The sequence below is a fragment of the Rhinolophus ferrumequinum genome, chromosome 20 (genome assembly GCF_004115265.2).
Source record: "Rhinolophus ferrumequinum isolate MPI-CBG mRhiFer1 chromosome 20, mRhiFer1_v1.p, whole genome shotgun sequence".
NCBI lineage: Eukaryota > Metazoa > Chordata > Mammalia > Chiroptera > Rhinolophidae > Rhinolophus > Rhinolophus ferrumequinum.
The window spans coordinates 26,415,085-26,428,326 of NC_046303.1; the positions used below are offsets into that span (position 1 = coordinate 26,415,085).

Consider the following 13,242-nt stretch of genomic DNA (forward strand, 5'->3'; position numbering starts at 1 on the left):
ACCAACTGAGCCATCCAGGAGCTCAGTGGCAGCTCAGCTCAAGGTGCCGTGTTCAACCTTGTGGTTGAGAGCCCACTGGCCCATGTGGGAATCGAACCAGCAGCCTCCAGATGTAGGAGCACAGAGTTCCAACTGCCTGAGCCACCGGGCCAGCCCAGCAAGCTTTTTAAATCACTATCTCAATCCAGGGCACTTTGGGCATGAACTTATAGACTAAATTTGTCATATTGGTTTTTATGTGGTTTTATTTCACTATAATAAAAGAAATCAATGTTCGTTTTCTTTTAAATCTACCTAGAGTGAAAAGAATAAAATACTTAGGAATAAATTTAACAAAATAAGTGTAAGGCTTATACACTAAAAACTACAAAACATCACTGAAAAAAATTAAAGAAGACCTAAATAAATGGAAAGAATATATATCTGTAAGTTTCAACTATAATTTTGAAGTGAACTACCATAATAGCCACCATTTATTTCAAGAAATGGAACATCATAACCAGTACCTCAAAAATCTCCCCATGTGTCACTTGTAGACTTAACAGCATCTTTGGACATTGTCCCTGATTCATTTATCTTTTCAGGAAATTTTTTCTTTTAGTTGAATTCCTTTATAATTTAGTCAGCTTGTCAAAAGGTATTTGTTAAGACTATCTTGTGTTCCAAGCATTCTTCTAGACTCTGAAGGAGTTATATCCTAGTAATGAAGGTAAATAATGCATACATAAAGAAATAAAACAAATCTAATACAAAATGAAAATAGAAAGTGATGGTAGCTTGAAGATGATCTGTTAAGAGTTGGGAGATATATATATATATATAAGTATATGTAAGTATACATATTATATGTATTATATGTATTATATGTAGATATATTATATGTAAGTATACATATAATATATATTTATATATATATAGATATATATATTAATTAATTATATGTATATACATATATATATATTAATAGTGCCATAGGACTTAATTATCCACGTACCTGGATTGTGAAAATGGCAATACTCCCAAATTGATGAAGCTATTCAACACAATTCCTATCAAAATGATAGCTGTCATTTTTGGCAAAAACTGACAAGCTGATTCTAAAATACATATATAAATACAAGGGACCGAAAAGAGCCAAAATTATCTTGAAAAAGAAGAAGAAAATAGGAGGACTCACTGATTTTAAAACTTACTACAAAGTTACAATAATCAATACAGTGTGGTAATGGCATAGAGATTGAAATGGCATTTAGAATACAGGTATAAATCCTTACATTTATGGTCAATTGATTTTCAACAAGGGTGCCAAAACAATTCAATGTAGTAGAATAGTCTTTTCAACAAATGGGCCCTAGGTAACTTGATAATCATATACAAAAAATGAAATTAGACCCCCTACCTTTTTATCATATACAAAAATTAACTCAAAATGAATATATAACTAAATGTTAACAGACAAAACTATAAAACTCCGAAGAAACCATAGGTGTAATTATTATGAGCTTGAATTAAATAATGGTTTCCCAGCTATGACATCAAAACACAAGCAACCAAAGAAAAAAGAGATAAATTGACTTTCATTAACATTTAAAATTTTATTCCTCAAAAGACATTAAAATTTTTTAAAAAGACATAATAAAAAGTTTTAACAAATGTAGAAATTAGAGCACTCCTACCTTGCTAATGATACTGTAAAATGAGGCAGTCATGTTGGAAAACTGTTTGGCACTTCCCAAAAAGTGAAATACAGAGTTACTAAATGACCCAGCAATTTCACGCCTAGTTATATACCCAAGAGAACTGAAACAGTTTTACACAGAAACTTGTCACAGCAGCAATATTCATAATATGCAAAATATGGAAACAACTAAAGTATTCATCAACTGATGAATGAATAAGCAAACTATGATATAGTTATACAACAGAATACTATTTAGTCTTAAAAAGGAATGAAGTACTAACCCATGCTACAACATAAATCAACCCTGAAAACATTACACTAAGTGAAAGAAGCCAATCACAAAAGACCATGTAATGTTTGATTTCATTTTATGAAATGTACAGCATAGGCAAATCGTTGGAGACATAAAAATGATTAGTGGTTGCCAGGGGATGGAGGGTGGGGAGAAATGAGAAGTGACGGCTAATAGGTACAGGGTTTCTTTACGTGGTGATGAAAATGTTCTGAAATTAGATGGTGGCGACGGTTGCACAACTCAATGAATATATTAAATACCAAAATGTGAGCTGACTTTTATGGTGTATGAATTATGGCTCAATAAAGTTCTTAAAAATCTACTTAGAAATCCTAGAATAAATTGTTTATATTGTAATCATTTTCAAGATAGAATCCTTCATGTTGATGTAAAAGGGTAAGACAAAATGTGTTCTTGCATCCAGAACAACTACTCTCCACAAAGTGTTACGGAGGACAGCATTTTGCTTTTGACCAGAGGAATTTTTTTTTTTCCACATAGTTGCCTGGAGAACAATAGTGATAAATTGATATGGTGAAACACCAAGTTGGTGGTAAGAGACTGTTCAAGGAAAATGCTTCTATTTCTCACAACTACTCTGTAGACTCTTAATTGGCTGTGTGATTGGATGGAATGAGTGCTGGACCAGAGGTCAGAAAACCTTTCCCCACAGTTTGCTGGGTGACCTCGCACTTGTCAGTTATCTCTCTGCATTTGTTTCCTCATCTGCCCAGTAGAATCAATACTTGCCCGATACATTTATAAGATTTTCAAGTGAATCCAATGAATACAAAATATGAAGGCACTTTGAAATGGACAACACTATAAAAATACGAGACATTATTTATTTAACATCCTTCACTTTTCTTCTTCAGACTTGATTTTCAAAGCAGGGGAAACATAAGGTGCTAAGTTAAAGGATTCTTTTTGGAAATCCACTGAGAGTGTCTGGCTTTCTTCTTGAAGAATGTTGTGTGGACTCAGAAACCCGAACTTGTGTTACATTAACAGATAGGATTTTGCAGAACACTGTTATAATTTTTTTAATGAATCTTTTGGCAGCATGAGAATGATATGGCAGCAGACAGGTTATTGTCAATTAAATACTAGCTGTCAAAAAGTCAGAAATGTTGAAATATGGTGCGCGTGAATTCTAAGCAGATCATATGGCAGCTGCTCAGCTGTTATTATAACAGAGTCACCGTGTGTATGTGTCATTTTCCCGCAGAATTTAATTTGAATCCTTAATGACAGAGATATCTCTGCATTTGCGTGTTGCTGTCAAGTCAACCTTGGACCTTCTAAATGAGCTAGAATGGTGGGTGGTAGTGGGCGACTGACAGGTGGAGGAGACGGCTCTCGACTCATTTTCCTCCACTTAGGTTACATCGAAGAGGCCTGTATCATCCCCTGCCCCTCCGACTGCAAGCTCAGTGAGTGGTCCAATTGGTCCCGCTGCAGTAAGTCCTGTGGGAGTGGTGTGAAGGTTCGATCTAAATGGCTGCGCGAAAAACCATACAATGGAGGAAGGCCTTGCCCCAAACTGGACCATGTCAACCAGGTATTTTCTACCACTGGGATTATTAAAATACTGTGGTTTAGATTCACAATGACTGTTTTTTTGTTCCAAAATAGACAAAAGCAAATAGTCCCTGAATAAGCAGGTTATCTTTAGAATGCCTAAGTACATACATATATGTTATTAAAATCCCAAGTCAGACATAATCGTCTCTGTAGTCTCAAGAGAGTTAGTACCCTGCGTAATTTTCAAATGAATTTGTCTTCAGTGGAAATAAAATGAAACCTACCTTTGAAATAATGGCAAGGTGTTTAATATAGAATTTAATTTACATCGAACTTGTATGCTGAGAGCAAGATTGTCTCATTCTTAGAATTCTCTAGACTCTCAGAAAAGGTATCTCAATGACTAGCTACTTCAGTGAAAAATCAAAGAAAGTATGTGGATTTGGGTCTAAAATTAGGAAATATATACTGTATGTTCATTTAAATTTGTGTCATATATGTTAAAAAATTTAAAGATGGCCTCAACGCCACTGTAAGTATGTTATCTATCAATTTAGTCATTGGCCTTTTCAATCTTATTTGGAACTTTATTTGACTTTGAATGCATATTTCATTAGTTGCTCTTAATACTTGTTACTCATGTTCTATTGGAAATATAAAGTAAAAGGCTAATAGAGGGAATGTGACTAAAAGTAATAGAAAATGCATCAGACAATTCTTATCATGCTTATCATTCTCACATGCTTACATGTGAATTAACAAAGAAAGAATTTCATATAGTATGTGTAGATATTAAAATGTGTATTTAAACTTATGTCACAATCAAATGAACCAAGTCATATGTACGAACCAACCTTAAATGTGTAGATATGTTTCATACATACATAGACTGTCTAATTTTAACCTCCAAACACACTGCGTACCACTACACAGACTTTCCTTCCTAAATTAACCTAAATTGTTCATAGCAATGAGAGTACACTGTTGAGAACTTTTGAATAAAGGGATTAGGATAAAGAAAGGGAGGAATTAAATTCCCTAGAAAGTACTCTGAATGAATCCTGATTTTCCCCTAGTGAGGTAGCTAAATTTGCCCTTAAATGCAATTGAAAGGGAGTAACACACTGCATTGCTGCCATCTATTGGTATCCCTGTCCTAGTGAATATTTCCAAAGAAGAAAATTCATTTCCATAACCCTAATGAAACAGAATAACTGAAATGTAATGTTTATAATACAAAATAATATTTTCCTACAAGTTTTAAAATCCTTAATTTCCAATAGAGAATTCAAATTTTAATAAATTTTGATCCATAATTCTAATAAAGAGAAATTCTATACATTATACCTTTAGTATGTATGTGTATGTGTGTACAGCCAGTCAAATCTTAAATTAAAATTAATTGTGTTTGCTTCAGCATTTTGTTTAATAATGAATTTGCAAAGGTTCAATACTTGGTGCCAAGTTGTCATGCTATGAAAAGTCTTTAAGCCATTTCTCTGTCACTCCCCAATGCTGATAGAATCTAATGCAGAGTCTGAGAAGTACATCTGGGTATGTGTTGTCAGCTCACTGGTGGTACATTGAGGCATTAACAACTGAAAAATCAAAGCTAAAACAAGAAATAATAGATTCTTGAATATTTGACCTTGAGCATAATTGTTCTACATTTAGAAAGAAACTTCTAGGGATTTATATATTAGTACAATATTAGGAACATAAAGCATATGCAAAAATGTGTGTCAATATTGAAAATTGTAAATCACATACTTTTTACTACAATTATACATTCCTCAAAACACCTGGTGGTACATTGACTCGAAAATTGTGTCTGAGGTTCCATTTTCCAATTAAGGAAACAAATCCTCATTTCCTAAGAAATATAGAAGAATGGATGAAGATTGGTAGATCGATCAATCAATCAATCCATACGTAGGTAGTCCATTCACAATTTGAGCCGCAAGATATGTGTAGTTATATATCAATTCCCCATGGTAGGTATTTTGCAGTCTACTCAGCTTTCTGAGATGTCCTCATCCTACCAATCTAATCCTTTCCCCAACTCTGCTGTTTGCATTACTCATTTGCGCATCTTAATTTTAGACAATAAGTTGTTTTTTTTCTCTCCCAAGACCTAAGAAAAATGTTCTAATCATTTACCAAAAAAATAGGATTTATATAGGGATAATAATATTTGAAACTTAGAACGTGTATTATTAAATATACTGACATTTTCCTTATTTTTGTTTCTCTCTCTTTTTTTCATTTTTGTTGAATGTGACCACTCCAGGCACAGGTAAGAACTCTTAAACCTCATGGCTTATAAGAGAGTGCTGCTTGTTTTCTATTTTACTTCTGATTTCTGAGAATGTATTTTTCTCCTACTGTTGTGTTGTATCTTTTACAGGAAAAAGCAAATATCATACTTTCCATAAAATGTGTGTTCTACAGCTGATCCTTTTTTATTTCCTAGCATGCTACCTGTGTTTTCTCATTTTAGAATCAGGGCTTGAGGTGGGAAACTAGCTTTACTTCACCAGCCTTGAAAAAGCAGTGACACGTCCTCTGAATGATCTCATGCTACTCAGAGGGAGAGTAAACGCACAGGTGGCTAAAAGTGGGTGGCAGGAGTTTGTGCTAAACTGATCTGTATTCACTACGATGTAGGAGGTTAAAATGCTTGCCATCTAAATTGCCTTCAATTTTCCCTTTCCCACAAGTTTTAAGGTAATGTTTTACCTACTAGTATTTAGTCATATTTTAATATAGCACCCAATGTGAATGTGATCACAGTAAGTATAGATTCTTACACCAACAGTGCACATTTTTTACTTGGAAATAGATCTACTTTGTCACTTTATTTGGGTGAAGTCCACTAAAATTTGCACAAAGAATAACTCCAAACGGCTATTTAAATCTACATTTTCTGGAATTAGTTATATAAGACATTCATATGCCTCTGTGTGTGTGTGTGTGTGTGTGTGTGTGTGTGTGTGTGTGTGTAGCATAAAAAATAGTCAGGTTATTATAGATTTTGAAATGATTGAAAAAAACATTTTCTATAATGGTTGAGTCAGCTCTGTTGCAGTGGATCTTGGTCCATTTATTTTCTTTATTTAGCCACTCTTCTCATTGAGAAAAGAGAATAATTGTTCATTGTTCTAAAAATCCTGAAACCAAACAAACCACCTCAAACTTGGGGTTGAAAACCTTTATGCATAAGGGAGCAGAGACAGTTTGCTTTGCTTCCTGTGGCCCTCACTTCTTCATGCTGTAGCTGTGTGATATGAAACCAATTGCAGACCTTGCTTCCAAGCCCTAAATGATTGAGGGTTACTTTGAAGATATGTTCATGTTCTTTATCTTTTAGCTTAGTTTCATAAATGGAACACAAAAGGTGCACGTGTTCATTGTTACACACACTTATTTGGAAAACAAGCCAAATTATATTTATTTGAAAACAGCTAGTTTGATAAATGTATCATTCATTCCTTCCTTCATTTGTTCATTCATTCATTCAACAAATCTCTATTAAATGCCTAGCATATGAGTAACCAAGGGTAACTATTGAAGACACAGAAAACTGTAAATAAGACCAATGGCAACTGCAACGTAATAATGGAGGAACAGAATACAACACAGCTAGCTAGCCCTGCCTTTCAGTGCTAGAAGTCTCAACAAACAGAAAACTGTAAATAAGACCAATGGCAACTGCAACGTAATAATGGAGGAACAGAATACAACACAGCTAGCTAGCCCTGCCTTTCAGTGCTAGAAGTCTCAACAAACGTCTCTGTGCTTCTATTTTAGAATAAGGAACAACAAGGGAGAGAAATAAAAATACGTAAAATAAGAATATAATGATTATTAAGCTGTAGTCTTCCCACTCACTCTCATCAGGTTCCTAAGATGAGATCATTGAGAACGGTGTGTGTTTCAGGTATATGAGGTCGTCCCTTGCCACAGTGACTGCCACCAGTACTTATGGGTCACAGAGCCATGGAGCGTCTGCAAGGTGACCTTCGTGAACATGCGGGATAACTGCGGAGAGGGCGTGCAAACCCGAAAAGTGAGGTGAGGCCAAGCCTAAGTGCCCAGAGAAGCAAAATCCACAACACCTCCCAGTTTCACACCTGCCAACATGAGCGTTCACTGCTCACCAGTCTCCTAAATACACTGTCTTCAGTTTTATTTTTAGGGACTTTGTGTTCATGGAACATTCTAAAGGGATCTGCTTCAAGCAGCAGTTTATCGTATTCGGCTTTCTGATTTAGCAAGCTTCGCTTCAAGGTGCTTTTCTTGCAGGGAAAGAGTTTCATATTGAATTCGAGCTGAACCAATGCCGATTTTCCAACCCCAATAACTTTTTCCTTCAATGCCAAATATATTTCTAACTGCATTTCAGTGATAATGTGTGATAAACTCTTGCTCCTTTATAACCAACGGACCAACTTTTGAATACTGTCACCTGCTCCAGGAAGCCGTCTCTAAAACCCCTGCTGGCTCGCGCTTCTCATTTCTTCTTCTGTGGCCTCACTTTCCGGGACAGTAGCCACTAGCCACGTGTGCCCACTTTCACTTTAAATGTAAGCTAAATAAAATGAAATTAGATAAAAAATGTGTTTCCTCAGTTAACAGGAGCCACATTTCAAGTGCTTAATAGCCACAGGGAACGTGAGGTTATTCCATCAGACAGCATTTCCATCAACACAGAAACTTCTGTTGAACAGCATTGTTCCATGGTACCCCATGTGCACTTCACTGTTTTGAAAAGCTCCCGTTATATGTCTGTCGCCTTTATTAAACCCTGTACATTTCTCCAAACTGAGACCTTGTCACAGTCATAGGAATTCCCTAACACATAATACAAGCGTGATACTCATTAAATTTTCTCCACAGCATCTGCATACAATCCTTAAGAGTTCTAGAACCTAGGAAACAAGTGTGTGAGGTTTTACTATCTCCACTTTGTACATTCACAAGTACTAATTTACCTCTAGTAAAGTGACACAGTTGGCATTGAAACCTAAGTCTCTTATCACTCTTCTTTTGTTTTATTTGTTTCACCTGAAGCTGAATGATACTGAATGTCAACTATAATTTTATATATATATATATATATATATATATATATATATACACATATATATATATATATAGTCACGCTTTTTAATTATACCAGTTTCTTCTAACCATGCTGAGTGGCACAAAGACAAATCTAAGAACATCCAGAACTTGACAACTCATGTTTTGAAAAAGCGCATTCTCACCCGTGTCTTAACTTTTTATCAGTTTAAGATTCATGTGTCTTAATCTGTTTCAATAGGAAAGTAGACCAAATTAACACTTTTTGTTATTCTAAGTCCTTGACATACTACGTATAACCTCGCTTCTAATAAAATATATATATATTTAAAATATATATAAAATATATATCTATTTCTTTTTTCCAAAGCCCATTGGAACTCTCAAGTTATTTTTCTGAGTGACGTAAAAAAAAGGTGGATGGGAGCAGGGGAGGTAATGAGTTGATAAGGAAACAGAAGGAAAAGGCAGAAATTCTGCTTTCTACCCTTCTTCAAAATTTAAAATTTCTCCTTTAAATTTAAAAAACATTTCCCTGATGTTAAGAATTTGATTGCGTTGGTTTTTTGGTTAATAAAAGAAATTATAATGAAGTACTGTTCTTTCAACTTTCCTTTCAACTATCTGTGTACGTGTTTCTTTTTGCTCTGTGCATAGATATTCTCAACATTTCCAAACATATCCTAAATAAAGTAACTTTTCTGATCAACTTATTTTTCTCGGTAAACATCCTTAATGCATACAGAGAAAAGAGAAGGTCGGTATTGATTGTGATCTCTGATCATGTAATAATGTTTCTTTATTGAGTGGTGTACCTCCCTAACCTTGTCCTCTGCTAATTAAGGTCAAAGTGTCCTGCTTAGCTGTCAGCAATCGGTGACATTTTAGGATAGATGAGTCTGTAAGAGCAGGATTGAATCTATTTGATCTCATTCTTTCTCTTTTAGGATGGTATGACATATCAAAGACTGAGTGATAGAAATGGTTTGCCCTGGTGGGAAGAGATACTTTTCACTGACAATTTTTTGAAATTTCCAACACATTGCAATGATAATGATGGTGATGATAATAATAATAACAATAAAACAGATTGATTTGGTGATTTTTATTGTTGCTTTAGAATTCTCTGCAAACAGGGCACCCCCTACTGCCACACGTGTGGTGAGCTTCTGGCCCCATCCTCAGCCTCCATCTTGATTCTACACTGTTTTCTAATACAGTTCAGCTTTCTCACGGCATAATTCCTTTTCTATGGAAAGGAGAAAGGCCAAGAATTTGAAGAAAGCAAATGAACTTAAAGTGTCTTCCTTTGGGCCCAAAATTCGACCCAAATATTCTGTATTCTAGAGTGATTAAAAAAAATCATTAAATACCAAATAAAATAAATAAAACACAAATAATCTGAATGTCAACAATAAAGGTTTTTTGGTTTTTTGGTGTTTTTTCATTTTTGCAATTATGGCACATTCAAATGTAGTCGTTAAAAATTATATCTTAGAAAAATAGTTAATAATACAAGAGAGACATCAATAATGCATTGTTGCTTTTTTTGTTAAGTGGTACAAATAGTAGGTAAAGTTTGCTCCCATTTAATAAAATGAAAATATATGTTTAAATATAATAGTCTGTTAAGAGTGGTTATCTCTGATAAGAATTATGCAAAAATTTTTTTTATTTCCTCTGATTTTCCTAAAATGAACATATTGCTTGTATAATAAAAATTAAAGGAAGAGAAAAGCCTTTGAAAATGAAGTTTTATGTGCATAAGTACTTAATAGAGTATTGACCATCTGTCCTTAACTCCAAATCAATAGGTAATTTTGCAAGTTAATCCTTGTGCATTGTGTCAGTTCTTGCAGTGAGTGCAATCTCTTAGCAGCAGATCCAACTTTGAGCATTGAACTGTCCTGTCTGTTCTATGTCCTCTCAGAGCTGCTATCAACAGAACATTTTTTTAAATTTTTTGTACTGGTTTCAGGTGTACAAAACTATATAATAGTTAGACAGTTCACCCCTCACAAAGTGATAACCCCCTCCCCCAGTCTACTACCCCTCTGACATCGTATATATCTATTACAATTCCACTGACTCTATTCCCTATGTTGTACTTCACATCCTGTGGCTATATATATATATATATATATATATTAAATTATAGTTGACATTCAGTATTATTCAGTTTCAGCTTCATGTGTACAGTGCAGTGGTCTGGCATCTACACCATCCATGAAGTGGTCTCCCTTAATAAGACAAGTACCCACCTGACACCCTACAACATCTTTACAACGTTATTGATTATATTCCCCAAACTGTTTTCCATATCCCTGTGGCAATATTGTGACTACCAATTTGTGCTTTCTAGCCCCCTCCCCTTCTCTCTCATTCCTACCCTCCTCCCAACTAGTAACCATCAGTTTTTCCTCTGTCTTCTCTGAGACTATTTCTGTTTAGTTTGCTCATTTGTTCAGTTCTTTAGATTCCACAGGTAAGTGAAATCATGTGGTATTTGTCTTTCTCCATCTGACTTATTTCACTTAGCGTAATATTCTCTAGGTCTATACCATTGCAAATGGTAAACTTTCCTTCTTCTTTATGGCCAAGTAATACTCCATTGTATAAATGTACCACAGAACATTTTTAAGGCCATTGAAGGTAGAACTTTTTCCTGGGAAATTAAAATTCTCTCAAAGAAATTTATAATTTTTTTTCAACAATGAAATCAAATAAATATCTATCTTTGAGTGTTTTTGTGATTGCTTTTTAATGTATTTATCCAATTTCCAAAAAAATACAGAGGGTGGTGGGCATTTGTATAGATACTTTTTCAGGCTACAAGCCAAATTAAGGCATGACTAATAGCACACTTTCTGAATGCTCCCCACAGAAAAAAGACATTTCTCTTAAATTCAGCAGCACTGTATAGAAAAGTTATTCTGCAGAGTAGATATATGAAGAAGCAGTGTCCCGACTGATTGTAAATTTCTGGGGAAAAAAGTTGAGATTTCAGGTACAATTGGTAATGTGATTCAAGTGACAGTTTAAAACATTGCAATGGGTTTGAGAGGTGTAAAAGCTCAAGCTTCCTTCATCTTCTGCAATGCAGTGCTCTTCCCAAACCCATTAATTTGGTTGACCTTCTCCAAGTTATAGATGAAGGATGAAGATTTTCTCTTCTATTAGAAAAGTGCCTGGAGAGATTATTAACTACGGTGAAAGTGAAGGCTGATACTAGCCACATTAATTAGATGCCCAAGTAAACAGCCCTTCATGACTGCTTACAGTAGAATAAAATGTAATAAAATGTTTGAATTTGTTCTGTTAAAAAGAAAACTAATAATAAAAAGTTAATACGAATAAAAAATCATAATAAATATAGGAAGATCCAAATGACCACATTTAGAGAATTTTGCTATTACTATAATTGTTTTTTCACTTCTTGCTTTCTTTTATGGTTATCAGCACATGAGAGGCTAAATAACTTTTTAAATGACAAAACTATTTGACAGGTGTCATCGGTTACTTTCAATAGCCCTTCGTGAAACCTGTCACTAGGAGATCTTAGTGTGCCTCGTCTTCCATCATATATGAATCTACCTTTTCTACAGAATCTGCCATTTTCTTCTCAAGAAAACGTAAATGTCTTATATTCCAAAATTTCAACCCCTCTATGAATTTCTTTGGACAACTGCTCATTAGTGCCTGCATCATACATGGTTGTACATGATTCTCTCCCTTCAAAGTTTACATCCACACAGTGGTTATAATTTTTAAGGATTGTGATGACATCCACAAGCATAAATTTTAAAATCATACTGAAGCTCTACTAATATTTATGGGAGGCAGAGATCCTTTTATGTTTTCACATTTGAAGAATTTTATTCATTAAATGCAAACCTTTCCATCCTCCAACCCCATGATGGTATCTTAAGACTAACCATCTATCCTGTGGGTTAGCCATTGTTCTAACTGTCCTGGTTCCTTCACTGATAGGTCTGTTTTCTTCTAGATGCATGCAGAACACAGCGGATGGCCCTTCTGACCATGTAGAGGATTACCTCTGTGACCCAGAGGAGATGCCCCTGGGCTCTAGAGAATGCAAATTACCATGTCCGGAAGATTGTGTGATATCCGAATGGGGTCCATGGACTCGATGCACTTTGGTGAGATGATTAGCCCTTTATTAATGTAGAGTTTGCTTCATGCCTTATCACTAAAGCTTTAAAGAAAGCTTTTATGAAAGTCATAGTTACTAAATTAGCTACCAAATTAGTTATCAAAGGAAAGTGTGTTTTCTTGGCTACTTCAGTCTGTGAGTGTGCCATTTAAAGTCAGCAATGTTTCGACTCAACATTAGAACAGCTCGACCTCCTGCAAGTTGTATACTCCTCCAGCATCCTCCTAACCCAGCGCAAAATGCCTTCAGATTGGCTTATAAATACACAGCAGGTGAAGAACTGCAGTGGTTATAACGACTTCCTCCAGGTAAAGGGACAAAGAATGGAGCTCTAGTAAAGGTACTTTAATAGTGCCGGGTTATTGTCATCCCTTGCTTTTTGCCCAATCCATTTTATTTAAATTGTAGGAATAATCTTTCACACAGTGGGGGTTCTGCAGCAGGAGTATTAACACTAAAACACAAAGGATCCTGGAAAGAAAG

At 34.9% G+C, this 13,242-nt stretch overlaps 1 protein-coding gene across 1 annotated transcript in view; it reads left to right on the forward strand.

The window, feature by feature from the left end:
• THSD7A (thrombospondin type 1 domain containing 7A) overlaps positions 1–13,242 on the forward strand; it is a 626,307-nt gene that overhangs the window by 584,255 nt on the left and 28,810 nt on the right. The window contains exons 16-19 of the mRNA XM_033088067.1: positions 3,359–3,537; positions 5,791–5,796; positions 7,441–7,574; positions 12,592–12,745. Coding sequence (XP_032943958.1) covers positions 3,359–3,537; positions 5,791–5,796; positions 7,441–7,574; positions 12,592–12,745 — 473 coding nt within the window. The remainder of the gene's footprint in view (positions 1–3,358; positions 3,538–5,790; positions 5,797–7,440; positions 7,575–12,591; positions 12,746–13,242) is intronic.